Source organism: Bufo gargarizans, chromosome 2, assembly GCF_014858855.1.
Source record: "Bufo gargarizans isolate SCDJY-AF-19 chromosome 2, ASM1485885v1, whole genome shotgun sequence".
NCBI lineage: Eukaryota > Metazoa > Chordata > Amphibia > Anura > Bufonidae > Bufo > Bufo gargarizans.
The window spans coordinates 328,296,694-328,323,708 of record NC_058081.1 but is presented as its reverse complement, the minus strand read 5'-3'; the positions used below and the strand labels follow the sequence as shown (position 1 = coordinate 328,323,708).

The 27,015-nt window shown below is 41.6% G+C and overlaps 1 protein-coding gene across 1 annotated transcript in view; it reads right to left on the bottom strand.

Annotated features, from left to right (window-relative positions):
* Positions 1-27,015, bottom strand: part of PPFIA2 (PTPRF interacting protein alpha 2) — a 439,158-nt gene that overhangs the window by 396,686 nt on the left and 15,457 nt on the right. The window contains exon 2 of the mRNA XM_044280550.1: positions 6,800-7,050. Coding sequence (XP_044136485.1) covers positions 6,800-7,048 — 249 coding nt within the window. The 5' untranslated portion in view covers positions 7,049-7,050. The remainder of the gene's footprint in view (positions 1-6,799; positions 7,051-27,015) is intronic.

Genomic DNA, 27,015 nt, shown 5'->3' with positions numbered 1-27,015 from the left:
TCTCCCCCACCCCAGAGCCATCAGCTCTCCCCCACCCCAGAGCCATCAGCTCTTCCCCACCCCAGAGCCATCAGCTCTCCCCCACCCCAGTGCTATCAGCTCCACTCCCCCAGTGCCTTCAGCTCTCCCCCACCCCAGTGCCATCAGCTCTCCCCCACCCCAGTGCCATCAGCTCTCCCCCACCCCAGAGCCATCAGCTCTTCCCCACCCAGTGCCATCAGCTCCACTCCCCCTTGTGCCATCGTCTCTCCTCCCTTGTGCCATCGTCTCTCCTCCCTTGTGCCATCGTCTTTCCCCCCTTGTGTCATAGTCTTTGCTCCCCTTGTGCCCTCCTGCCCCCCTCCTGACACCCAGAGTGCACAGCGTCATTGGTTGCCATCATTCCGCGCTGCTCTGGGCCTGACGTCACACAGCGCGTCAGGTCACGGCATGCATACGTCAGGAGGTCAGTGCAGCGCGGGACCATGGACGTGCTGTGGAGTGTCCAGAGTCCCCCTGCTGGAAAGGTGAGTATTCCAAGTGCATTGAGGGCCAGCGGGAGACCACGGAGCGGGAGTAATAGCAATCGCTTCACTCCCGCTCCGTGGTCACGTGACACAAACGAATCCTCGATGCAAAAAACTTGCATCAAGGATTTTTTGGGTGTAGAATTCCTTGATTTAATCGAGTAGCAGTTGCAGCCCTAGATGGATAGTTAGATAAATAGCTGGATAGGTAGAGTTCATTCTAGCACTACTGTTTTTCTGGACAGGGTACATGTGTGAATGCTTGGGGATTGATTTTGGGAACACTTAAGACCACCCATGCAAATTAGCATACTTACCAATGTTTCAGTTGGTAAAATCAGGGCATATAAGACCCACCTCTGAGGAACACCTCAACTTGCCCGTGAACACACCTATGAGCGGGGTTTGTGCTAACCATGCCAATTTTTGGCCTGGAACAGTGCAAATTTGCTGGGCCTGTCTCTGAAAATCAGGGACAGTCCCGCCAAATCTGGGACAGTTGCCAGCTATGAATTAGGATACTTATAAGGCAATCTGAGTCTCTCTGGAATGGAAGCTTGCAGAGCAGGGACATGGACATGACTTGAAGAATCTTCTGCTGCAGTGGATGGATTACGGGACCAGAATTCTCATATAGAGACTGGACATCACAGGTAAATAAAGTATATTACAAATAATCAGATATAGGCAAACTGAAGTTACTGACCTATACTTAATTAAGCCTGGAGAATTTCTTTAAAGCTCCTATGAACAGTTCATGTCTCCACAGTTATAGTCTACAAACAAGCTAAGACACTGCAGTCACACTCGCTTCCATCTGTCCTCTACTTCTTGCTAACCTATTAAAGATAAGGTAGTTTAAGGCTACTTTCACACTTGCGTTTGATCGGATCCGTTCTGAACGGATCCGATCATATTAATGCAGACGGATCCGTCTGCATTAATAACTTAGAAAATTTTCTAAGTGCGCAAGATGCCTGAGCGGATCCGTTCAGACTTTCAATGTAAAGTCAATGGGGGACGGATCCGCTTGAAGATTGAGCCATATGGTGTCATCTTCAAGCGGATCCGTTCCCATTGACTTACATTGTAAGTCTGGACGGATCCGCACGCCTCCGCACGGCCAGGCGGACAGCTGAACGCTGCAAGCAGCGTTCAGCTGTCCGCCTGTCCGTGCGGAGGCGAGCGGAGCGGAGGCTGAACGCCGCCAGACTGATGCAGTCTGAGCGGATCCGCTCCATTCAGACTGCATCAGGGCTGGACGGAAGCGTTCTGCTCCGCTCGTGAGCCCCTTCAAACGGAGCTCACGAGCGGACCGACGAACGCTAGTGTGAAAGTAGCCTAAGACACACTGGAGCAATATAAAAAATTGGTTGCAACGGTGGACATATGATTGGATTTTCATATTTAAAAGACTGTTCTCAAAGTAGTTGTCACACAAAAAATTATCTTTTTTCATAAGAGCAATTGAATCTAAATAATTTTGTAATTGCATGTCATTAAAAGTCTAGTATTGCCACTAAGATATACAACAAAATGTATCCGTACAGCGCCACCTGTTTGTTCTTTTCTTCATTTCTCTGTCCATCTCACTAACATCATAGAGGTGGACGCACATGCTCAGTGCAATTCTTTAAATGCCACCAACCCTATCTTATGTTGGAAGCTGTGACAGTAAAGGTGCCTTCACACAGTAAAGGTGCCTTTTCTGCAACAAAATCCGCAAGTGCAAAAGTTGCGATTTTTGTTGCAGATTATGCTGCGGATTCTGAGTGCGAATAATGTTGCAGATTTCAGTGTAAATTACATCTCCATTGAAATGAGTGAAGCCATTTAGCTACAGGAAATCTGCAACAAAACTTTATTTGTATTCTGTTCCACTGCAGAACAGAATGAAGGGAGACACTTTCACCCCTATAGGCACCTTTACAGGGAGAAAGCAGCAGCAGAAAGGACATGCCAACTGAGAAAAAAACACACCAACTGATCTGCCAGCTTGTAATAAATGTAGCAGAGCAATTAGAGCAATGAATGAGGAGATCTCTGGATCCATGTGAGGTACAGGGCTGGTTATAGCTTTGTTAGAGGTTGGCATGTACTATATGATGTCTGATTTTCATATATTACATTAGTTATGGGATAACCCCTTTAACATTGACAAATGCATTGCTTATTACACATTGGTCTACTGTAGCTGATATGACACTGATCTTCAGTGCTGCACCGCAGGACCTTTTAGTTCTGTTCTCTGACCAATGCATTATTTATAGCATGATCTCTGTAGATGATTCTGGAGTATAATAACAGAACATGTGCCGTTAATAAGTTCATAAAAAGACTGCAATTGGATAGATTAATATTAGAAGATTACAAACATTGAGGTATATACTTATGAAATGCTAACATGGACATAATACAATAGAGACCTAGTAAACAGCACCAAGCAATAAAATATCTAATGGATGTTGGGCCAAAAAAAGTGGTAAATTTGGTCGGAACTCAGTGCCAGTCTACCAGGTGATAGCAATGGATGATAGGCCAGTAGAGGTAAAGGAAGACTCTTTGTAAGTCAAGCATCTAATGAAGAACTGCAATAATTATGTCCCACGTTCTAAGACCATATACCGTAGTACTGCCGCTTACGCATAAGACATTTCCAATGGACAGCATGTTTTTGCCAGTTACGGTATATAAGGGGTAGCACTGACAGGATACAGCTGGTCACACCAAACAAAAAACTAGGCCGATCAACTGACTAAGATATAGTATTAACATGATCAGGAAAGGTCATGGATCAGTTAGGGTCTGATCTCCAGAACCCCTGCCAATCAGCACATTGGCTCGTCCATATGGATGACTGGCCCTGCACTGAGATGAGGTGAAACAAGCAAGAGACCAGTATAATAATGAAGAAAAGTTGGTGCCCTTGTGCTGATCACCAAGGATGCACGAAAAGGAACTCCCACCAATTAGTCCAGGAAACCCCTTAAAGGGAATCTTTTACTATGCACCTGTAACTAAAATAAGCCACGTGTTCAGATGTGAGCTTGTCTACAATCTTTACCCGTGGCTTCAATTTCAGAGAAATAATGCTTATCATTTTATGCTTATTAGCCCCTGGGTGCAATGAGGGCAGTGCCGTTGTACCCGGGGCTCCACTCACTTGCCTTGATGTCCACACCCCCACCACTTTGACTGACAGGGACAGTAAGCAGTCAGTGAATATGTACTCACGCCTGGTTCTGAAGTCTCGCTGAAGCACGCTATGGCTGACAGTACCAACTCTGATCACTTTTCTTGATGGGGACACGGATATCAAGCCAAGCGACCGGAGCTCCGGGTGCAATGGCACCACCCTTGTTGCAATTAAGGGCTAATTAGCATAAAAGTATTATTTCTCTGAATTGGAGGCAGGGATTAGGATAGGAGAAAGTACATTGCACTATGTTGATCATACAGCCGGTTTTAGTCACAGGTACCTGGTGACAGATTCCATTTAAATACTGCAGGAGTAGCACTGTGCTCCAGTTGCAATAACGTATTGCTTTGCTGCAAAAACATTTTTTATTTTTGTTTTTTTCTGTAAAAGCAATTAACCAGATAACGAAAGCAATTTCCAGGATCTGCAACTGTCAGGCGCAAGGACTGCAAAAATTGAATTAATTTGTGGTTGTTTAATTGGATTCAACTAATTTCACTATAATCTTCAGTTACACAAGCATAAGCATTTGGCAAAATAACAGATGGAAGGCAAAATGTACAGATTCTGAGGAAGGAAGCTTTGCAAATGTGAAATCGTTCTTTACACCAGGTTAAAACACAGATTAGCACTGCTGGGCCATATTACATAGTTATACTGGGCTGGAAAAGAACGCAATCAGAAGCAGCCATGGTCAAGAGGAAAGCAAGTGCTGCCTGGTGTCAGTAACTGATGCCTTACATGAAAAAAACAGTCCCTATATCAATCATTGTAGTACAAGACCGCAAAAGCTATTCTTTATCGTCTGTCCATAACCAATTTTCATTCATGGACGCATATTTTTTCTAAAATAAACAGTTTTGCAAAATCCAAAAAGGTCACAGCAACAGCGATATTAATATTCAGATTTGAATCTTTGAATATTCCGCATATACCTTCAAACACCATAGGCTTACTGGTCTAGGGATCCTTTGTTCTAGATGTTTCCGCATCTTTAATATAACATAGCAACATCAAACTAATGGAATTGAAAGAAAATCTCAAAATTGATCTATTGATCTATGTTTTATTACGGTACCAAACAGCCCTTGTTTGTAGGTGTTGTCATATTCCCTTAAAGGTAGCCTATCATCTTTTTTTTTTCTTCTTAACCCTTTGAGGACCATAAGATTACCGTCATCAATATAAAAATAATTATATTTTTTTCCATTTAAGAATGTATTTGAACAATAAATAAAACCATTTCCACACTTGTGTCATTTTTGGGGGAGGAGTTATGACACAGGACAAATGTGACTTTTTACATTACTTTCAATGGAAGGCCAAAAGAAGCAAAACATTTTTTGTTACAGCAACTGAAGTTCGTACACTTCAGTTGCTTTAACTAAGGCATTTCATGAAATAACTGGCAAAAAGCTAGATCCATTTGTTGATAAGAACTAATATTTTGTCTCAAACAAAAAAAAAAAGTATTTTAAATTCTTAATCAGACGATACAGGCAATTAAAAACATGCGACAAATACGTCCCTTGGTCCTCAAAGGGTTAAAAGGGGTTTTCCAGTTTTGAAATTTTAAGTATGAAATCGCAGGAACAACACCCGTTATAACAATAATTATTGTTTATCTGTAATTCCCCATTTTCCTGTACTCCATATAGTCACGTGACATTTTCCACTGTGTAGCATCACGTCAACATCTGAGGCTCTGCCCTGTGGACACATCATCAGTGACCTTGCCACTGAGGGCGGTGTTCTTCTCGTTTTCCTGGACCCTGCCCCTTAGACATGATGCCAGCAATGATGCCGTGTCTTAGGATGTTTTTTTTTTAAATAGGGCTTCAAGCAAGCTTGGATCTGTGACGTTCAAGCTGGAAAGGGAAGGAGAGGCAGAGACCTGATGCTACAGTCACTCCCAGTGAGTCTTGTGCAGGTAAGTAATCACAGGGCGCGGGTCACACATCGCAATTACACAGCAGGAGTCAAAATTGATTTAGTACTTGATCATCTGACTTTTATCATGCAGTAAGGTTGAATGGGGAAGTTATTTTATTTTTTTGTGTAACCAGAAAACCCCTTTAAACTAAGCATATTGCCAGGTAGTGCAAACACAGACATTAAAGGGAATCTGTCACCAGTGACCTCCCTATCCAGCTGTAGTTCACCTGATTACACATAGCTGTAGTTCACCTGATTACACATAGCTGTAGTTCACCTGATTAAAATGCTGTTATTATTTTGTTGATCTGAGGCTTCGTTCCCAAGTTATGATACTTTTTCTCAATATGCAAATTAGGTCTTTAGTGCAATCAGGGCATTACTGTTACTCTTATTGCACCCAAGCTCTGCTCCTTTAAGTGGCTAGCCCCTCCCTATCTGCTGTGATTGACAGGCCTGACACTGGCAAAACAGTAAGGGAGGAGCTGGCCACAGAAAAGAGTGGAGCTTGGGTACAACAAGAGCAACAATGACAGCCTCATTGCACCAAAGGCTTAATTTGTATAAATTGAAGAGTCAGTCGCAAATGAAGAGTCAGTATAAAAGAAAAACAGCGATTTAATCAGGTGAACCACAGCTATGCGTCTATAAAACTACTTGGATGGGGAGATCACTGGTGACACACTCCCTTTAAAGTGTTTCCCTTCTTACTGTAAATCGTTGCTTTAATTGGCAAAAAAAGTAGTTTGAATACATATGGAAATGAGTTGTTTGGAATGCCGAGGATGAGCACAGGGCCAGGCTTTTGAGAACTGCTCTTTCTTGGCCCCGGAACCCCGTGTGTGCGCCAGTACACTTCTCTCCAGCGCAGGAATGAGATGATTTACTATGCATGCACCAAATTCTGCCAAACACACAAGATTACAAGGCCAGAAGAGAGCAGTACTCAGAGGCCTGACCCTGTCAATCCCCAAGGGATATGAGGCGCTTAGGGAGCAGAGGGAAGGAGTGCACAAAGTGCCCTCGGAGCTGCAAGCAACTTAGATGCACGCTACAGCCCTTACAAGAGCAAGCGTCTCTTAAGGTCAATATTAAATAAGTTAAAATTGCCTTTATTTAATACCCTTAGTACAAATAACCATGAATGAACCCAACATACCTGTGGCAGTGCAGAATTCAACTGGCGTTGCAGGGAATCTCTATCGTATATGACATCTTGAAGTCGTTGCTGGGCAAGTCCAAGACTCTCCTGGGTTTCACGCAATGTGTCAAGCAGTCGATCGCGCTCATCAAGCATGTTAACCATCAGCTGTTCAAAGTGCGAGTCCGAGTCTGAGCCACTGCTTTGGGACCCCCTTTGGCTCATAGGGGTGTCCTCGTTTATCGTTGGCATTACTTCACACATCATGTCTAGGAGAGTAAAGATCAGTGTCAGACAACAGATTTTTATTTGATAAAATCAAACACATTTATTAAATATGGGATATAATATATTTTACTTATCACTATTTACCACTGATCTTCTATTAAAGGATTCAGCAGATACTGTAAATTTTATTTACTTTTTAATTGTTTTTAAATTTACTCGAGTCACTATATATTGATGTGTAAATCTACTGGATGATTATCTGTTGTTGGTTTTTCGTCGCTTTGTATTGTGAAAAAATAAAATAAAATAAAATAAAAAAATAAGTCAGCTAGATTAAAGGGGCTGTGCAGCCAGTACATATTGATGACCTACCCTCAGAATAAGTCACCAATGTCGGAAACAGTAGGGGTCCAACTCCTGGCACCCCCTTCGATCAGCTGATTGAAGAGGAGACGGCACTCATGCCAATGCTACTTCCTTTTCAAGATTATACTGTACGTCGTCTCGGAAGCTTGTTCCATTCACTTAAATGGGACAGGCGCTTGTAATTACACTGCACTGTCACTGCAAGCAAGACAACGCGCAAATTTTATGTCGAGAAACATTTTTCTGAAGTTCTTTCACAATTTTTAGATAGTTTTGTGCAGATTGATAAACCACAGCCCATATTTGCTTCTGAGAGATCACTTACTTTTCTAGCCTTTCGTTGCCCGTCCCAACTTTTTTTTCATGAAATGGTAAAATGCCTCACTTTCAACATTTAATATATGTTCTATTATCTGTTATGAATAATATATGGGTCTATGAGATTTGTAAATTATTGTACTTAGTTTTAATTCACATTTATTTACATTTTAGACAGTCTCAACTTTTTTGGGTATTGAGGTTATACATTTTTTATTTATAAAAAATAAAAAAAACTGTACAAAAGAAAAGTTGAGTTTTCCCTTACAATCGATTCTGGAATCTGATTATAGTTATTGGAAACTAAAAGTGGTTTCTTAAAACAACATGACTGCTTGCTTTCAGAAACGGTGCCCAGGGGCGTAGCTATAGGGGGTGCAGAGGTAGCAGTCGCAACAGCAGTGGCCTGATGGGGCCAAAGACCCTTGTGCTCCATAAGACACCGTTATTATAGAAAGTGCATGCTGGGAGGGATCTGTTATAGATTTTGCACTGGGCCCCAGAATCTTCAAGTTACACCTCTGGCTGCAGGGAAGGGGTTGGGTCAAGAATTTGGCATGGGGAGGGGGCTGTTTAAATTTTTGCCTTAGTCAGCAGGAAGGCTATGTCCTCCACTGTCCTTTGCCACAACGCACTGAGGGATGGGGGCCCAAGCTGAGCTCTTGCACCAGGGCCCATGAGCGTCCCTGACTGTGCCACTTTTAATAATAATAATAATAATCTTCATTTATATAGAGCCAACATATTCCGCAGCGCTGCATATGCTGTGTCTAGTACTGATACTGAGCCCCATTTAACTGAATTTCACAAAGCAGACATATTAAACAAAAGTGGCACTTTTTTAAGAAAGCAGTCCTGTTTTTCTAATCTCATACAGCCCCTTTAATCCCAGTAATTATATACTCCATCACATTTTTTAATAAATGCATGTCTTAGTGCAGGGATGCTCAACCTGCGGCCCTCCAGCTGTTGTAAAACTACAACTCCCATCATGCTCGGCTATAGGCTGATAGCTGTAGGCAATCCAAGCATACCGAGAGTTGTAGTTTTGCAACAGCTGGAGGGCCGCAGGTTGAGCATCCCTATCTTAGTGTAATACAGCAATGAATAAAATAACTGTACATATAAAAGGCTCTAAAAAAAGCACAGTGCCCTGCTGCTACGATGAGATCAACTGAGAAAGTAATGCTATAGCTATAAAAATAGCTAGTATAATAACTAGTATGACCGAGAAGAAGAGTCCACAGCAAGAAGAGAAATTTATTTTCTTCCTCTGCTATATTACCTATGAGCTACTGGGATAAAAAGTACTGCCAATAAAATGGAATAATATAAAATAATATGGACCTCAGATGTTTTTACGTGAATGGGCCCTGAGCCAGACACATCCAGGAGTACAAGTGCTGGGAGCAACAGACTGACAATGCTACATATTAGAAAAGATGGAGGCAGTCCTCAGAGGTAACAATTTTACAGGAAGCCGCAATGTCCCTTTTTGGTTGAGACAAAAGTTCAAAGTACAAAAGGAATAGGATTATCTTGTATATATGAGGAGAAGGGGGAACACATCAGCATCTATCCTCTGGGATGTTTTTTATGGTCTTGAATTTTTAGTTTAGGTGATATATATACTTGTCTTTTTTCATATAAACCTAATATTGTGCTGTGCATTGATAGCAACCACTGTACACAAGGAATCAGTCAGTGACAGGTATGCAGTATGACAGCCAAGGAGAAATTACTTCTGAATACCCTATGTGTGTCACATGAAAGAAACATAGACATTATTTTCAATGACATATTGATTTCATGGAGTGCTAATACATTACAGCAGAAGGCAGGCCATTTCAACAAGGTACGCTTTCTATATGTCACATTCTGCAGTAAATGAGAACAATTAAGTAGGTTTATAAAGTGCATTTTCCTTACTTATATATTAGCAAAGAAAATCCAAAGAAAAGACATGAAATTTCCTCCTGGCAAATGTGATGGGTTCTAGAACTAGCAGAAACCCACCTCTGAGCAGCGCAGCAGAAAAAACACTGGGGTGGGTTTATTTAATATTTTACACAATTTTTAAAGCATAAAAAGTCAAAAAATTTGGTATAGGCCGTATTTGCACCACAATTTGTGACTTTTGACCTTGTCAACACTTTTTCTGAAGTGGGGAAAATCCGGAGTGATTAATAGCTCAAGTCTATTCCAGCTCCAAGTTGGTATAGATTTAGCTTTAAAAGAGTGCACCTTAGTTATTGAGTTCATCATTGCATTCTGTTATGGACAGCATCTGGACTGAATCCGGACCCATTAGTTTCAATGGGTATAGAAACAGCATTGTTTTGCGTTGAGGAAAAATCACAGCATGTTCCTGTCACGGATGAGGTATGGGAGGGACCACCACACTGACAACAGGAGGGAAAGGAAAAGCCACTAGGTCTCAACGCTAGGCAAAGGGTCACCACCTATAGAACCCTACTCCTTGCCCTGACTCCTATCCGTATGGGCAACCTTGAAGGTAGGAATGCCCATACACCGGAACCTGGAGACCCTAAAGAGCTCTATGGGTATTGGCAGGGCTTGAGACGACCCGTTCCTTCCCAGATGAAGGAACAAGCGTCTCCCTGAGGCCTAGTAACAAGAGACACGGGGAGAGACAACAAAACACAAAGGAATGAGACACTTAACTTCTGTAGAGAGATGGATGAGCAGGAACACCAGAGAGGACAACACGCCAACTCTTCTAAAACCAAATGAAGCTATCAACCGCATAGCCAGAAGGGTGAGGTCAGACTATATAGGGGAGGTGTAATGACCACTAAGCTACACCAGAAGAAAGGGGTGTGGTGATTGACAACAACAACACAGAAGCAAGAGAGGCTGTTATATCCCTTCACGTGCAGCCAGTCTCTTCGATCTTCTGACATCTGTCACGGGAGTTGCACTGACTAGTGATTTGTAAAGTGGTAGGACTATGTTCTCATCACGGGCATCTATGCCCCTGTAGATGCAACCCATTATGTTATTGGCCTTGGCAGCAGCTGCCCGACACTGGTTTTTATAGCTTAGGCTACTTTCACACTGCCGTTTCTGGGTCCGCCTGTGAGATCCGTTTCAAGGCTCTCACAAGCAGCCCCAAACGGATCAGTTTAGCCCCAATGCATTCTGAATGGATTAGGATCCGTTCAGAATGCATCAGTTTGGCTCCATTCCGCTCTGGAGGCAGACACCAAAACGCTGCTTGCAGCGATGCGGAGTCAAACGGATCCGTCCTGACTTACAATGAAAGTCAATGGGGACGGATCCGTTTACATTGACACAAATATGGTGCAATTGTAAACGGATCCGTCCTTCATTGACTTTCAATGTAAGTCAGGAAGGATCCTTTTGACTTACACTTGGACTTGGATTTTTTTTGGACAGAATAATGCAGAGGGATCCGTTCTGAACGGATACCAGCGTTTGCATTTATAGGTGCAGATCCGTCTGTCCAGATACCAGACGGATCAGCACCCAACGCAGGTGTGAAAGTAGCCTAAGTTTGCTGTTCACTAAAATTCCTAGGTCTTTTTCCATGTCAGTGTTAGGCCTCATGCACACGACCGTATGTATTTTGAAATCCGCAAAAAACGGATCCGCAAAAAATACGGATGACATTCGTGTGCATTCCGTATTTTGCAGAATGGAACAGCTGGCCCCTAATAGAACAGTACTATCCTTGTTCGTGATGCAGACAATATTAGGACATGTTCTATTTTTTTGTGGAACGAAAATACGGACATACGGAAACGGAATGCACACGGTGTAACTTCCATTTTTTGGGCGGACCAATTAAAATTAATGGTTCCGCATACGGTCAGCCCAAAAAACGGAACGGAAATGGAAAGAAAATATGTTTGTGTGCAAGAGGCCTTACCCAGTGTTTTACCATTTAGTATGTATGGGTGACTTGCATTATTCCTTCCCATGTGCATAACTTTACATTTGTCAGTGTTAAACCTCATCTGCCACTTTTCTGCCCATAAGCCTTATAAGATCCTAAGAAATAAAATTACATTTACAAAATGATGCAAAGATGAAAGGGAACATATGGGAAATGTAAAGTACGGAAATAATTATTTTATACTATCTGCCTTAAAAGCAGATAAATTTAAATTTAGAAAATTGCTTATTTTTCAATTTTTTTGTAAATTTAGCATTTTTTATAAAAAAAAGTTGAATTATATTGACAAAAATTTTTCACTATCATGAAGTACAATGTATCGCGAGAAAACTGTCTCAGAATCGCTTGGAGTAAAAGCATTCTGAAGTTATTACCACATATAGTGACATATGTCAAGTTTCCAAAAACGACCTGGTCCTTAAAGGGATTTTGCCAATTCAGCAAATAGCATTTATTATGCAGAGAAAGTTTCCAAGGTTATGACCACCCTGCAGTCCAGCAGCAGTGGCTGTGCTTGTACGCTATAGGAAAAAGCTCCAGCTTACGTGAGCTCCCACGGTCCCGGCCACCAGAGAGGCTGGCATTTTTTCTTATAGTGTGCAAGTACCACCACCACTGCTGGATTACAGGGTGGTTGTAACCATGGAAACGAGCAGTGTATAAAGTGATGGAAAAATGAATCCAGCCAGCAAAGGAAGCAATATGGATAATAACAATACATTAGTAAGGGGCTTGTATTAACTTTCTCTACATGATAGATGCCACTTGCTGAAATGAGACAATCCTTTAAGACCGCCCCAGGTCAACTATCAGTGACTGAGAGCTATGTACATATGTATACACACTTAGGCCTCATGCACACAAACGTATTTTCGGTTGAAATTCCCTTTAAACAGGTTCCATGTAAGGCTAGGTCTACGCGACGACATTTGTCGCGCGACATTTTTTTGTCGCACCGATATCGGGCGACAATTTTTATAATTATAGTCTACATGCTGCGACTGCGACAGTCGCAAAAAATCCATTCGAGATGCATTTTTCTGCGACTGTCGCGTCACAGTCGCAGCATGTCGCATTGCGACACCATAGACTACCATTATAAAAATTGTCGTGCGACATTGGTGCAACAAAATGTTGCGCGACAAATGTTGCAGTGTAGTTGTGCCCTATCTGTCGCGCGACTTATTGTCATCGTCGTTGTGGTGTAGACCTAGCCTAATACTACAATTTTACTGCAATAAAAATGTGTGGTCACCCACAGCTTGAGGCTTTCAGCAGTCAAATCCAAGGAGATCTGATGAAAATTGGCAAAGATATTCAGAGTAATTCAGTTGGTATATTTAAAGGGGTTGTCCAGGTTCAGAGTTTAACACGGACATCCCTCCATTTTCACCCCGGCAGCCCCCCTGACATGAGCATCGGAGCAGTTCATGCTCCGATGCTCTCCTTTGCCCTGCGCTAAATCGCGCAGGGCAAAGGCATTTTTCTGAGTTCCGGTGACATACCGGGCTCTCTATGGGGCTGACAGGCAGCCCGGTGACGTCACCGGCACTGATGGGCGGGATTTGGCTCTGCCCTAGCCAGTAAAACGGAGCTAAAGCCCGCCCCTCAGAGCCGGTGACGTCACCGAACACACTGCTGAGCGGAAGTTACCGCCCGGCAGTGTGTTATTGAAAACACAAGAGCCTGTGCCCTGCGCGATCTAGCTCAGGCTCAGGAGGGCTGCCGGGGTGAAAATAAGGGTATGTCCGGGTTCAGCTCTGAACCCGGACAACCCCTTTAAAGGATATGCCATAAATGTCAAACAGATGTGGATCCCATCTCTCACAACCCCTGGTCCTCCTGATGAGGAGGCTGTGGCCATTGTATCCGGAGAATGAATGGAGAGGTGGCCTTGCATGTACACGGGCATCTCAAATGTGTTCTATGGAAGTTTGAGAAACACCGGATCATGTGTACTGAGTTGTTACGGTCATTCTCACGGAAGGGAAGGGAGAATGACTTTACCAGCAGCCAGAGCAAATCGTTTGTTGGTAGAATTGTCTTTTTAGCATAGTATTCTGGCATTCTTATTATTGCCTTGGTTTCATAAATTAAAGTTTTCCATCATTTTAAAGGGATATTTCCATCTGGGGCAGACATCTTCCAGAATAGGGCCTTGTCACGTCTGGTCAGGAATGGAGAGGTGATGGAGCATGTGCAACTCTCAGCATTCACTTTAGGAGCACTTCTGGGTCCCAGAGGTGTGATCCTGACCTACTGGCATACACTGTGGATATGCCATAAATGTCCACATGGAAATACCAAGTACTACACATAATGGCCAGGTGCTGGTATAATAGAAGTCATAAAACATATGGTGGGGCAGATTTACTATTGAAAATGTGCCAGAAGGTTCGCCCAAAAATCTGCAAACATGCCGTGCATCACATTTATTAACCGTCTTATGTGCTTTTTCCTCCGCACCTGATGAGGTGGTGAGGTTAAGCAGGAACGGGGAGTAGCTTACAATCATGTGCCAAAGAAATGCAGAAAAATGTTGGGTATTTTTGGAGTAGACTAGACGTCTGAAGATGTGCCAGATTTGTCATCCAGTATCAGCTGCTGTGATAAATCTGGCGCAGTATAAGGCTGCTTAGTCTATTAGACAGTATTAGTAAATCTGCCCCAGTGTGTCTGATGCTCATATCATTTGCATTTTGCATGTTTTATACAGAATATTTCGCTGTGTACAATAATTTGGATTCAAATGATGTGAAAAATGTCTTTGGGCTAAATGTGACCTTTAACGCCATGTCAAGAATCTGAATGTACAAAGAACTGACATTTTAATGAAGCGTTGAGCTACCCATCGTAGTCGACACAGGGATTCCATTGTCACACAGCTCAACTGCATTTCTCACTGCTCCTACTCAGTCAGTCTGTGACAGCAAAAAAGTGCAACGCTGTTGTACTTTTTTCCATAAAAATGCACTTTATATCTTTAAGATATAAAAGCTTAATATAAAGTGTATAAATTGTTAAGACACAGCCTAAATAAATTCTCCATTGAAATTGACTCTATCAGTATAACACAATGGACGGTGCAGAGCTTGTCCCTTTACTGTACAGACTTCAGTATCTGGCACCGAACTCAAAGCCTAAGTAATCTGGATTCCAGGCACAGTACTACTGTCTTGGGAGTACTCTTCTTCCATCCCACAGAGTCCCTAAAAAACTATCTATGAGCTGGGACCCACCAAACTACAATAATTCTATTTCTGCAGTTTGAAAATGAGTGTAGCCAAAAGATAGTGGCATCACAGATGACCTGTGCCCAGAGGAGATGTGGGAAGAGGGGGTTTGTGGCTTTTACTTCATATGTTGGGCATGTGGTAGGCATTCCATATGGGAGGACATGTGGCTGACACCTATGGAGGAATGCGGCAGGCATTTAATTGCGAGGTATATGGCTTCACTGTCTAGGTGAAACTCGAGAAATTAGAATATTGTGAAAAGTTCATTTATTTAAGTAATCCAACTTAAAAGGTAAAACTAACATATGAGACTCATTACATGCAAAGTGAGATATTTCAAGCCTTTATTTGGTATAATTTGGATGATTATGGCTTACAGTTTATGAAACCCCAAAGTCACAATCTCAGGTCCCCTTTATCAGGGGGTATGGATAATTAGCTGACTAGAGTGTGACACTTTGAGCCTAGAATATTGAACCTTTTCACAATATTCTTAAGTTGCATTACTGAAATAAATGAACTTTTGAACGATATTCAAATTTTTCAAGTTTAACCTGTATATGGGTGAATCTAACTTTACGGAATGGTGCTACTTTCCTACAGGGTTTCAGGTATACAATGCATTTGTAAAAGTCTTCAGACCCATTCACTTTTTTCATATTTTGTTATGTTGCGACTTTGTTCTAAAAAAAATCAAGTGTCCCCCCCCTCAATCTGCACTCAATACCTCATAATCAGAAAGTAAAAATAGAATTGCTGAATTGTTTGCGAATGCATTAAAAAGGAAAAACTAAAATTTTACATGGACCTAATATTCAGACACTTGAAATTCAGTTCTAGGGGCCTCCCATTTCTCCTGGGTCACCAACATACGAATGCACGTGAATGCACATAAGACCCGCACAAATTTCCGTGCGAATTTATATGTGTTTATGCACCATATCCGCACCAAAAAAACGCATGTATTCCACAACATGTGTACGTGGCCTTAATAATTTTTTTGATGTTTCTACACCTTGACTGGTGATTGTACATGATCTGGAAAGACACAACCCTGTCTATATAAAGTCTCACAGCTGACAATGAATATCTGACAATGAATATTAGGGCAAAAATCAAGCCAGGATTGTGTGGAGAAGGATACAACAAACATTTCTGCTGCACTGACAGTTCCCAACAGCTCAGTGGCCTCCATGATTCTTAAATTGAAGAAGTTTGGAACAACCAGGACTCATCCTAGAGCTCCGGGGCAAAAGGGTCTTGGTAGGAGAAGTGACCAAGAACCCAATGATCATTCTGACTGAGCTTCACAGATCCTAAGCTCCTCCATCAATCTGGGCTTTACGACAGAGTGGCCAGAAAGAAGCCACTCCTTTGTAAAAGGCCTCATGCACACGAACGTATTTTTTAACGTCCCGCAAAACGTGGTTCCGTTGTACCGTGATCCGTGCCCGTTTTTTCTTCCGTGGGTCTGCCGTGATTTTTGGAGGATCCACGGACATGAAAGATGAAAAAAAAATCTAAGTCAAGTTTGCCATTGAACTGATAGGAAAAAACGGGCACGGATCACGGACACGGATCACGGACACGGATGACAATCTTGTGTGCATCCGTGATTTTCACGGACCCATTGACTTGAATGGGCCCGTGAACCGTTGGCCGTGAAAAAAATAGGACAGGTTATATTTTTTTCACGGCCTCGAAACACGGGTCACGGGCGCGGTGTAAAAACGGTGCACAAGCCGAGTTTTCTACGGCCCCATTGAAAGTCAATGGAGCCGCAGAAAAAAAACGGAAAACGGCACAACGGCCACGGGTGCACACAACGGTCGTGTGCATGAGGCCAAAGACACATGAAAGCTGCCAGAAGTCTCAGATTGTGAGAAAAAATATTATCTGGTCTGATGAAACCAAGGTTGAACTTTTTGGCCTCAATCCTAAAACCATCCCTACTGTTAATAATAGTGATTGAAGCATTATTCTGGGGGAATGTTTTCCAACGGTTGGGACAGGGAGACTGGTCAAGGTTAAGGGTTACCTGAATGGAGCAAAGTACAGAGATATTCTTAATGAAAGCCTAATCCAGGTTGCTCTGGACCTCAGACTTGGGTGAGACAATGAGACAACGACCCTGAGCAAACCACCAAGATAACATAAGCATGGCTTAGGGCCAACTCTTTGAACAACTTTGAGTGGCTTAGTCAGAGCACTGACTTGAACCCAATCAAACATCTCTGGAGAGACCTGAAAATGGCTGTCCACTGACAGTCCCCATCCAACCTGACAGTGCTTGAGAGGATCTGCAAGGAAGAATGACGGAAAATCCCCAAATCCAGGTGTGCAAACTTTGTGGCAACATACACAAGAAGACTGGAGTCTGTAATTGCTGCAAAAGTGGCTTCGTCCTGAGTAAAAGTCTAAGTATTTATGTCAATACAAGATTTTAGTTTTTCCTTTCAGAGCTGTCTCCTCCTCTGCTTCCACTCCCCGCTCGACCAGCGGTGAGAAGTGCCATTTACACGCATGTCACTGCTGCCGGTCAAATCAATGGTCTCAACAGTGATGTGTGCAGGAACATGGCCGCTGCCACCGCTGAGGCCATTGTTTGACATGCATGTAGATGCATGGAGTAGAAGCGGGGGACAAGAGAACTCACAGTTGGAACTGCAGCACCAGTGACAGGTTAAACTTTTTTTGTTATCCTTGTCTGGCAATATCAAAAGGGGTTCCCATTCTTGGATAGCCCCTTTAAAAGAGGCTACATGGTAGCGAATGAGAATTGTGTTACTCCCATTTACACAATGGGCTAGTTTGTAGGAAATATAGGCCTTAGTTGTAAACTACTGTATATCATGTCCTATCACTGGAATTTATGTAAATCAACCTTCAACCCTACTGACCTCAACAGCAGGAAATGTATCTAGTATCTCTGCCACATTTTGATTTCTGTATTTGAGAAGTTTATGGATTTACAGACATGAAATAAAGGGACTGCATATTTATGTAGTTAACATTATCTTAGATTAATTGAGATATAAGAATCCCATGCTTCCTGCATTCTGTACATGAACTCCTAGCCATCTTGATTTAGAAGAGGTAGATTTGACATAAGGCACACTAGGCCCGTGTCTACAAATTACATAATGGTCGCCTGCCAATTAAGAAATGTTTAGCCAACAGTCTGGATATTGCTATAAATTATCAACACTGAAGCAGAAATTATACATTTGGGATTAATCATTATTTAATAACCTTTGGGCTATGTAAAACGAAAAGCAATTTCTTAAAGACATTGAATAAACTGAGACTAAGATAAAAATAATTCAAGGGGTTTTCTGTAAGTACTGTAAAATACCAAAGACCTATTCATAGGGTGGGAGTCAGACTCCCAATAACGCCACTATCAGCTGTTTAAAGGGACCATGGCGCTCCAGTGAGTATGGTCTCCTCAGAGCTTACCAAGCACAGTGCCATACATAACATTATTTAGCAGCTATTCTGGGTACTATAGCCTAATACCATTTACTTCAATGGGAAAGACCTGTACATAAGCCATGTGACCGATGGCTAAGACTTCACTAGCCTTGGAAGAGGCCACAGCTCTCACTGGCACTCATCAAACAGTTGATCGGCAGGATGCCCGGAGCTAGACCCCCACCAATCAGATATTGATGACCTATCCTGAGGACAGGTAATCAATACTGTATTCCCTACAAAACCCCTCTAATACATTTTAATATACGTGGCTTATTAGTCCTTCTAGAAACAACCACATCCTCTCGATAGATCATCAGCTTCTGATCGGCGGGGGTCCGACACCGGGGACCACCGCCGATCAGCTGTTTGAGAAGGCAGCGGCGCTCCAGCAGCGCCACGGCCTTCTCACTGTTTACCGCAGGCCCAGTGATGTCATGACTAGTATCAAGTGGCCTGGGCGGGGCTAAGCTCCATTCAAGTGAACAGAGCTTAGCGTGACTAGTCGGGACGTCACTGGGCCCGCAGTAAACAGTGAGAAGGCCGTGGTGCTGCTGGAACGCCGCTGCCTTCTCAAACAGCTGATCGGCGGGATCAGAAGCTGATGATCTATCCAGAGGATAGACCATCAGTTTAAACATAGTGCAGAACCCCTTAAAACTTAATGACATTTACCTATAAATATTTTATATAGACACTTTTGTAAATGCAAATTTTATGGTTGCCATAAGGGTGGTTTCATCCAGTTTTATTCTTTTTTTTTTCAACTGTTTCTACTGTTTGTGGGCTTTTTATGTAGAAAAAGACTCCAGTGACATATGCTAGCAATAAGTCAATCATTGTGGCATTTTTCTTCACTTGCATTGCGTTTTTATAGGGTTCATGGTTTTTTTTGTGTTTTTTTTTTTTTTTTTTTCAAAATGCTACATGCTCTGGGTATAGAGTTTTTTCAATTTTTTTCCAGGTGTTTTTCTAAAGACTTTTATATAGGATAAAAAGAAAGTCTGAAATCAGACACAGCGTTATCAGTCTGCTGCCAGAAACTGCTGTTTTATTCATGGAACTACATGATATGATTTGCTGTGAACATGTAAATGATTTCATATAGTTACAAAAACCTGTAGGGTCTTTAGCTATTGTTGGCTGCAGGCCTTAGGCTTTAATAGGTCCAATATCCCTATACCTTGAAGCTGAATAGACATGTTAGGCCTCATGTACAGAACCGTATTTTTAATCCATGTGCTGTCCGTACAGTTTGCAGATCGCACACTGACCCATTCATTATTATGGGGTTATGTACACATCCATATTTTTTTGCAAATCCGTGTGGACATTCGAGAAACTAGAGAACATGTTCTATTCTTGTCCATATTTTAGACAAGAATGGTTCTTTCTGTTGATGGAAGTGAGAAAAATGTGTAATGTACATGGAAGGTAATTTGGGGATCCTTTGTTTGCAGACTGAAATAAGATACCTGTCATGCAGGCCCTAACTGTCCCAGAAATAGACGCTACTCTGCTATCTATTACTAGAACCTTATTTCCAAATGATATTACTGACCAAACACTTAAAAATGTTTAATTAAAAGTAGCAGACGCAACTGGTCCACTTCTATTTATGTTGGTAATGGCAGAGCAGTAAAGTGAGATGTCATTCTCACAGAATGTGAAATCCTAGATTTCATCAAAATTAGCTCTTCAAAAGGCTGTTAGTAGAGCTACCCTGACTATAGGACAATCCTTTAACCCCTTCCCAACATGTGACATACTATTATGTCATGAAAGTCACTGACTTCCCGCATTTTGACGTAATAGTACGTCATGGTGATCGGGTGGGAACACGAGCGGTGCATGCCCGATCACTGCAGGGGTCCGGCAGTCCCTAGTAGCCAGGCCCCTGCTGTATCTGCCAGCAGATTAACCCCTTCTATGCCGCGGTCAGCGCTAACCGCAACATAGTAGCAGTTTGCGGCGGGTGAAGGAGCGTATCGAGTCCCCGCGCTGCTGTGGCGGGGACCAATGCGTGACAAGGCAGTCTGATGACGTGCAGAGGCTGCCCAATACCTTGCATGGCATCGGGACCTGCATTTACGGGTGCCTCAGTGTCATACACTAACAGGCAATGCATTACAATACAGATGTATTGTAAAGCATTACAGAGGGGATTAGACCCCCAAAAGTTGAAGTCCCAGAGTGGGACAGAAATAATATGCAAAAAATAAAAGTAAAAAAAGTGTTTTTAACTAAAAAAAAAAAACGTTTCAAGTAAAAAAAAATTAAAAATGCCCCTTTCCCCAGATTTCATAATAAACAAATAGAAAAAAATAAGGAAAAACACACATATTAGATATCGCCGCATCCGTAACAACCAGCTCTATAAAAATATCACATGACCTAACCCCTCAGGTGAACACTGTAAAAAAAATATATAAAAACTGTGTCAAAAAAACATTTTTGTCACCTTACATCACAAAAAGTGCAACACCAAGCGATCAAAAAGGCACATGTTGAACAAAATGGTACCAATAAAACCGTCACCTCATCCCACAAAAAATGAGACCCTACCTGAGACAATTAGTAAAAAAAAAAAAAAACTATGACTCCCAGACAATGGAGACATTAAAATATAATTTATTTTGCTTCAAAACTGCTATTATTGTGCTGAAGTGAAAAAAATAAAACAAGTTGACATTTTAGGTATTTCCGCATCCATAACAACCTACTCTATAAAAATATCACATGACCTAACTGTTCATGTGAACACCGTAAAAAAATAAAAATAAAAACATTGCCAAATCACCTTACATCACAAAAATTGCAACACCAAGCGATAAAAAAGGCGTATGCCCCCCAAAATAGTACCAATCAAACTGTCTCCTCATCACACAAAAAATTAGACTCTACCTAAGACAATCAGTCAAAAAATAAAAAACCTATAGCTCTCAGACTATGGAGACACTAAACATCATTTTTTGGTTTCAAAAATGCCATTATTGTGTAAAACTTAAATAAATAAGAAAAAGTACATATATATAAAGGTATTGCCATGTCCGTAATGATCTGTTCTATAAAAATACCACATGACCTAACGCCTTAGGTGAACCCTGTAAAAATAAATAAAAACTGTGCCAAAATAAAAAAATATTGGTCACCTTGACCCATAAAGTGTAATAATGAATTATCAAAAAATCATATGTACCCAAAAATGGTACCAACAAAACTGGCACCTTATCCCCTAGTTTACAAAATGGAGTTACTTTTTAGGAGTTTCTACTGTAAGGGTGCATCAGGGAGGTTTCAAATGGGACATGGCATCTAAAAACCAGTCCAGCAAAATCTGCCTTAAGAAAACCATATGGTTTTCCTTTTCTGCTGCACCCTGCCGTGTGCCCTTACATCAGTTTATGGCCACATGTGGGGTGTTTCTGTAAACCGCAGAATCAGGGTAATAAATATTGAGTTTGTTTGGCTGTTAACCATTGATTAAAATGGAAAATCTGCTAAAAAATTTGAAATTTAGAAATTTCATCTCCATTTTCCTTTAATTCTTGTGGAACACCTAAAGGGTTAACAATGTTTCTAAAATCAGTTTTGAGTAACTTGAGGGGTGTAGTTTCTACAATGGGTTCATTTATGAGGGCTTTCTACTATGCAAGCCCCACAAAGTGACTTCAGACCTGAAATGGTCCTTAAAAAGTGGGTTTTGGAAATTTTCTTAAAAATTTCCAGATTTGCTTCTAAACTTCTAAGCCTTCTAACGTCCTAAAAAAATAAAATTACATTTATAAAATGATGGCAACATAAAGTAGACATATGGGGAATGTTAAGTACTAAATATTTTATCAGGTATCACTTTCTGTTTTAAAAGGAGAGAAATTCAAATTTTGAAAATTGCTAATTTTTCTAAATTTTGGGTAAATTTGGTATTTTTTCATAAATAAAGGTAAAATATATTAACTCCATTTTATGACTACCATGAAGTACAATGTGTCACGAGAAAATAATCAGAATGGCTTGGATAAGCAAAAGTGTTCCAAAGTTATTACCACATAAAGTAAAATGTCAGATTTGCAAAAAATGGCCTGGGCAGAAGGGTGAAAACTGGCCCGGGGTAGAAGGGGTTAATTACATTACAAACATCAGAATAGGCCGTTGGCTCACTTCAGTAGGAATGGCAGATTTATCCCCAAAATCACATGAATACCCTAATCTAGAAAACAGTAATCTATTTGGTCCAGAATTAATTCATGAAGTAAAAAAAGAGTTCTTTGATGAACTAAAGAGGCCAGCACAACCAAAGAAAGCCTTACATTCAGAGGGTTGCTCACAAATGTCTCTGGGGCAAACAGAGATTCACAGAGACAAACTCAGAAAATGTTTTAAAAAATATATAGTTTAGGAAAAGGAGCCTCAACAAGGCCAAATACCTACAAAAAACCTATTCAGGCAAGCATTGCATTATCATTCCTTCCCGTCATTATGTAGACTTATCAGAAAAGAGTTCCACAGAGAGTTGGGTCATAAATGTGATTAAAAAAACGGCTTTAGGCCTGTTTAACACTTGGAAACAGCCTGCCAAAGCTTTCTGGATCCAGCATTGCTGGATCCAGCCACTACCATGCAAATATACCAGGACTCTGCCAGACAAATCCCACTGCGTGCCACTGTATTTGTCCAGCTGATTACTGGCATATTTGGCGGGTAGTAGACGGATCACATTATATTCAATGTGGCAAGCGGGCATTCTGGTAACATCCGATGCTGGATCCAGAGAGCTCTGTCGGAACAGCCTGCCAGAACACCTGCTGCAAGTGTTAAACAGATTAAACTACCAATAAAAATGTTTCTTTTCCCAAAAAAAAAAAAAAAAAGTGCCTGGATGCAATATTAGACATGGTTCTTGCTCAAAAAAAGATATCCAAAACAGATGGAACGGAAAGAGGGCTAGAAAAGTCATATTTTTCCGGGTTATCCCTCCAAAAGAACATCTACCTAATAGAGATGCACTTTTCATGCTACATGTGTAGCTTAAAAACACAGGTGTCTACTATAACTCAAATGGAAAAGAGAAATTTACCATTGGAATTTAATGGTGCATGGCCTCTCCAATGCCCCTTACACTTTTATGCAGGTAATAAAAATTCTAATTTCTCACTTAAGAATGTCAGGAATAACATGAATTGTTTATTTATACAATCTCCTTGTCTTTCATATGGACTTGCAAATACTATTAATACAATAAGAGAACTTACAAAAACTATTTGCAGAGGCCTGATTTTGTATAAACAGAGAAGTCTATACCAGTCCCTACAAAGTATCTAACCTTTCTAGGGTCAAAAACTTTGCTTTCTTTGTTCTAAGAGAGAAATGGTGCAAAGCACTAACATCAATCGAGAGCACACTATCTCTAGAGAAATGGTGTCCCTGAAAACAATAGCCAGCCTAATATGGAAGCTAGTAGCAATGAAGCAAGCTTTCAAAACTGTACCTTCAAATCTGGTTAGCCAAACTGTGCAGAGAGGCCCTACAGATATGAGATGGTCTCTGGATCACAATCTAGACTTGAGGGCACAATATGTACCCGGTCACTCCAACAAAAGTAGTGGATGACTTGTCCAGAGGGAAAATGTCAATTGAAGCACTCAAACACATACTATTCAAAATAAATGAGACTTTTGGCACCAGAGAAATAGACCTAATTGCATCAGCTACAGTACCTCAGCTCTGACAATGAAATTTGTGGTGAGGACTATCAACTGTAACATTAAAAAACACCTATTCTTCTAAATAAATCAGACTTTTGGCAACAGAGAAATAAACCTATTTGTATCACCTACCTAATCTCAGACCACAAAATTTACAGTGAGGACATGGTCTTAGGGAGCATGGAGGGTTGATGCATTCTCCTTTCCTCGGACCAAACTGAGGAACCTGTATGCCTTTCCTCCATCAACTCTTTTCTTTTAGATAATCTCAAAAATACAGCAGGACAGAATACAACATATGGTGATTGCTTACCTAGTATGGCCTTCCAAGCCATAGTATCTAGCGATCCACAAGTTAATCAAAGATCAGAAAATTCCATTGGGAATGACTGCAGAATGCTTTCAAGGTTCGAAGAACCTGTTACTGCAGCTCCCACAATTAATGTGGATAGCAGATCTGGTTGGCTGTTCTCATTCCCACACCTCTCTAAAGCACACATAAAAGCGTATTAATCAGTCCTTAAAACCTTAAAAGCTAATCATATCTGTTCCAAAATTGGTACTCTAATAGAGGATCTCATTTAGGACACATGCTCAAATTGAAGAAACCTTAGAATTTGTCAGAAAAATTTCATTTGGGTATGGCTTGCAGTACCATTAAGTCTTTTGGTTCAACGTGAACCTGATTATAACAAACCTTACCAATTACCTCAGGTTGATGAAAGTAGTGTGTTCTCTAGACCAATTAAACCAAAATATTCCACAACATGGGAAGCAAATCTGTTATTAGAGTTTCTTAGTAACATGACAACAGAGGACCCATCTCTGAGGCAAGTCAGTATAAAACTAGCATACCTCTTTAGTTATGGCAGCTAGAACAGCTCACAATGTTACACATTAATAAACTTTGGTTGAAGACCCCAAAGAACCTTCTCTGTTTTAGCTACTTTCACACTAGCGTTATTTGCGTATCCGTCATGGATCTGCAAAAACACCTCCGTTACAATAATACAACCGCATGCATCCGTCATGAACGTATTATCTCTTCTATACCCATGACGGATCCGTCTTGAACACCAAAGTCAATGGGGGACGGATCCGTTTTCTATTATGCCAGATTGTGTCAGAGAAAACTGATCCGTCCCCATTGACTTACATTGTGTGCCAGGACAGATCCCTTTGAGTCTGCTTGATCAGGTGGCGTTTTGGTGTCCATCTCCAAAGCGGAATGGTGACTGAACGGAGGCAAACTAATGCGTTCTGAGCAGATCCATTTCCATTCAGAATGCATTAGGGCAAAACTGATCCGTTTTGGACTGCTTGTGAGAGCCCATGACGGATCTCACAAACGGAAAGCCAAAACGCTAGTGTGAAAATAGCCTAAATTACGAGCTGCCACAAAAGGTATTCCTCTACAAACAACATTAAAGGCAGCAAGATGGTCCCTAGAATGCACCTGTTGTCCTTCGGAAATTGAACGGTTACAATTTATGAGAGCTACCATCAGGTGTGTACTACTCTATCTAACAGTTAGTGCTAGGTGGCTGAGCCCCAATGAATAAAGCACAATCTGCAGGGATCTATAATCTGCAAACATTCTTTGTTCTAGGGAAAAGGACAACCACCTACAACTACAACCCTCCCAATACCCTACCCACTTAGGTGTCCTCTTGGCATTAGAAAATACTAATTTTGGCTTACATATACTGTATTTATTTCTCATAGGCCAAAATAAGAGTCAGAAACAATGTCCTCAACCTCAGAGTCTAAGGCCTCTTTCACACTTGCGTTGTCCGGATCCGGCGTGTACCCCACTTGCCGGAATTACACGCCGGATCCGGAAAAACGCAAGTGTACTGAAAGCATTTGAAGACGGATCCATCTTCAAAATGCGTTCAGTGTTACTATGGCATCCAGGACGCTATTAAAGTCCCGGTTGCCATAGTAGGAGTGGGGAGCGGAGGAGCAGTATACTTACAGTATGCTGCTTCCCCACTCCCCACTACACTTTACCATGGCTGCCAGGACTTTAGCGTCCCGGCAGCCATGGTAATCATTCAGAAAAAGCTAAACGTCGGATCCGGCAATGAGCCGAAACGACGTTTAGCTTAAGGCCGGATCCGGATCAATGCCTTTCAATGGGCATTAATTCCGGATCCGGCCTTGCGGCAAGTCTTCAGGGTTTTTGGCCGGAGCAAAAAGCGCAGCATGCTGCGGTATTTTCTCCGGCCAAAAAACGTTCCGTTCTGGAACTGAAGACATCCTGAACGGATTTTACTCCATTCAGAATGCATTAGGATAAAACTGATCAGGATTCTTCCGGCATAGAGCCCCGACGACGGAACTCTATGCCGGAAGAAAAGAACGCAAGTGTGAAAGAGCCCTAAGAAGTAAAAAATAATCTACATGAGACACAAGAACATTCTGCATAAAGAAATGTTGCTAACTCATTAGCCCAAGAAATCCACATTTATTTAACAGTTAAAAAAACATATTGCACAGTTATCTGAGCCAAAAGTTTATTACAGTCTTTTATGGTTTTAGTTATTGAACCCGTTGTAACCTCATAACTCTAGTTGTGTTTTATCGATCATAACTTAGATCTTCGGTTGGCAGGGACAAGGGAATAGCCATCACACCTCTCTGGGAAAACATTTTAAGAAAAATACTCACTCTCGAAAGACTTTTACGTGATAATTTGCTGACCGAGTGTGGTCTTGCGAGATCACACTCCTTTACCCGATGGCAGAGGAGAGGCAGCCGCCTGCACCTAATAGCTGATTAGTGGGGTTCCCGGGTGTCAGACCCCCACTGATCAGATACTGATGACCTATCCAGAGGAGGTCCTGGAAATAGCAGTGTATTTGTGTAGCAGTGTATTTGTGTAGCAGTGTTTTTTTAAACGCACAGCATATTAAAGCGATAACAGGTTTTCAGTTTTACTTTTCATTCCGTTCTCTACAGGAA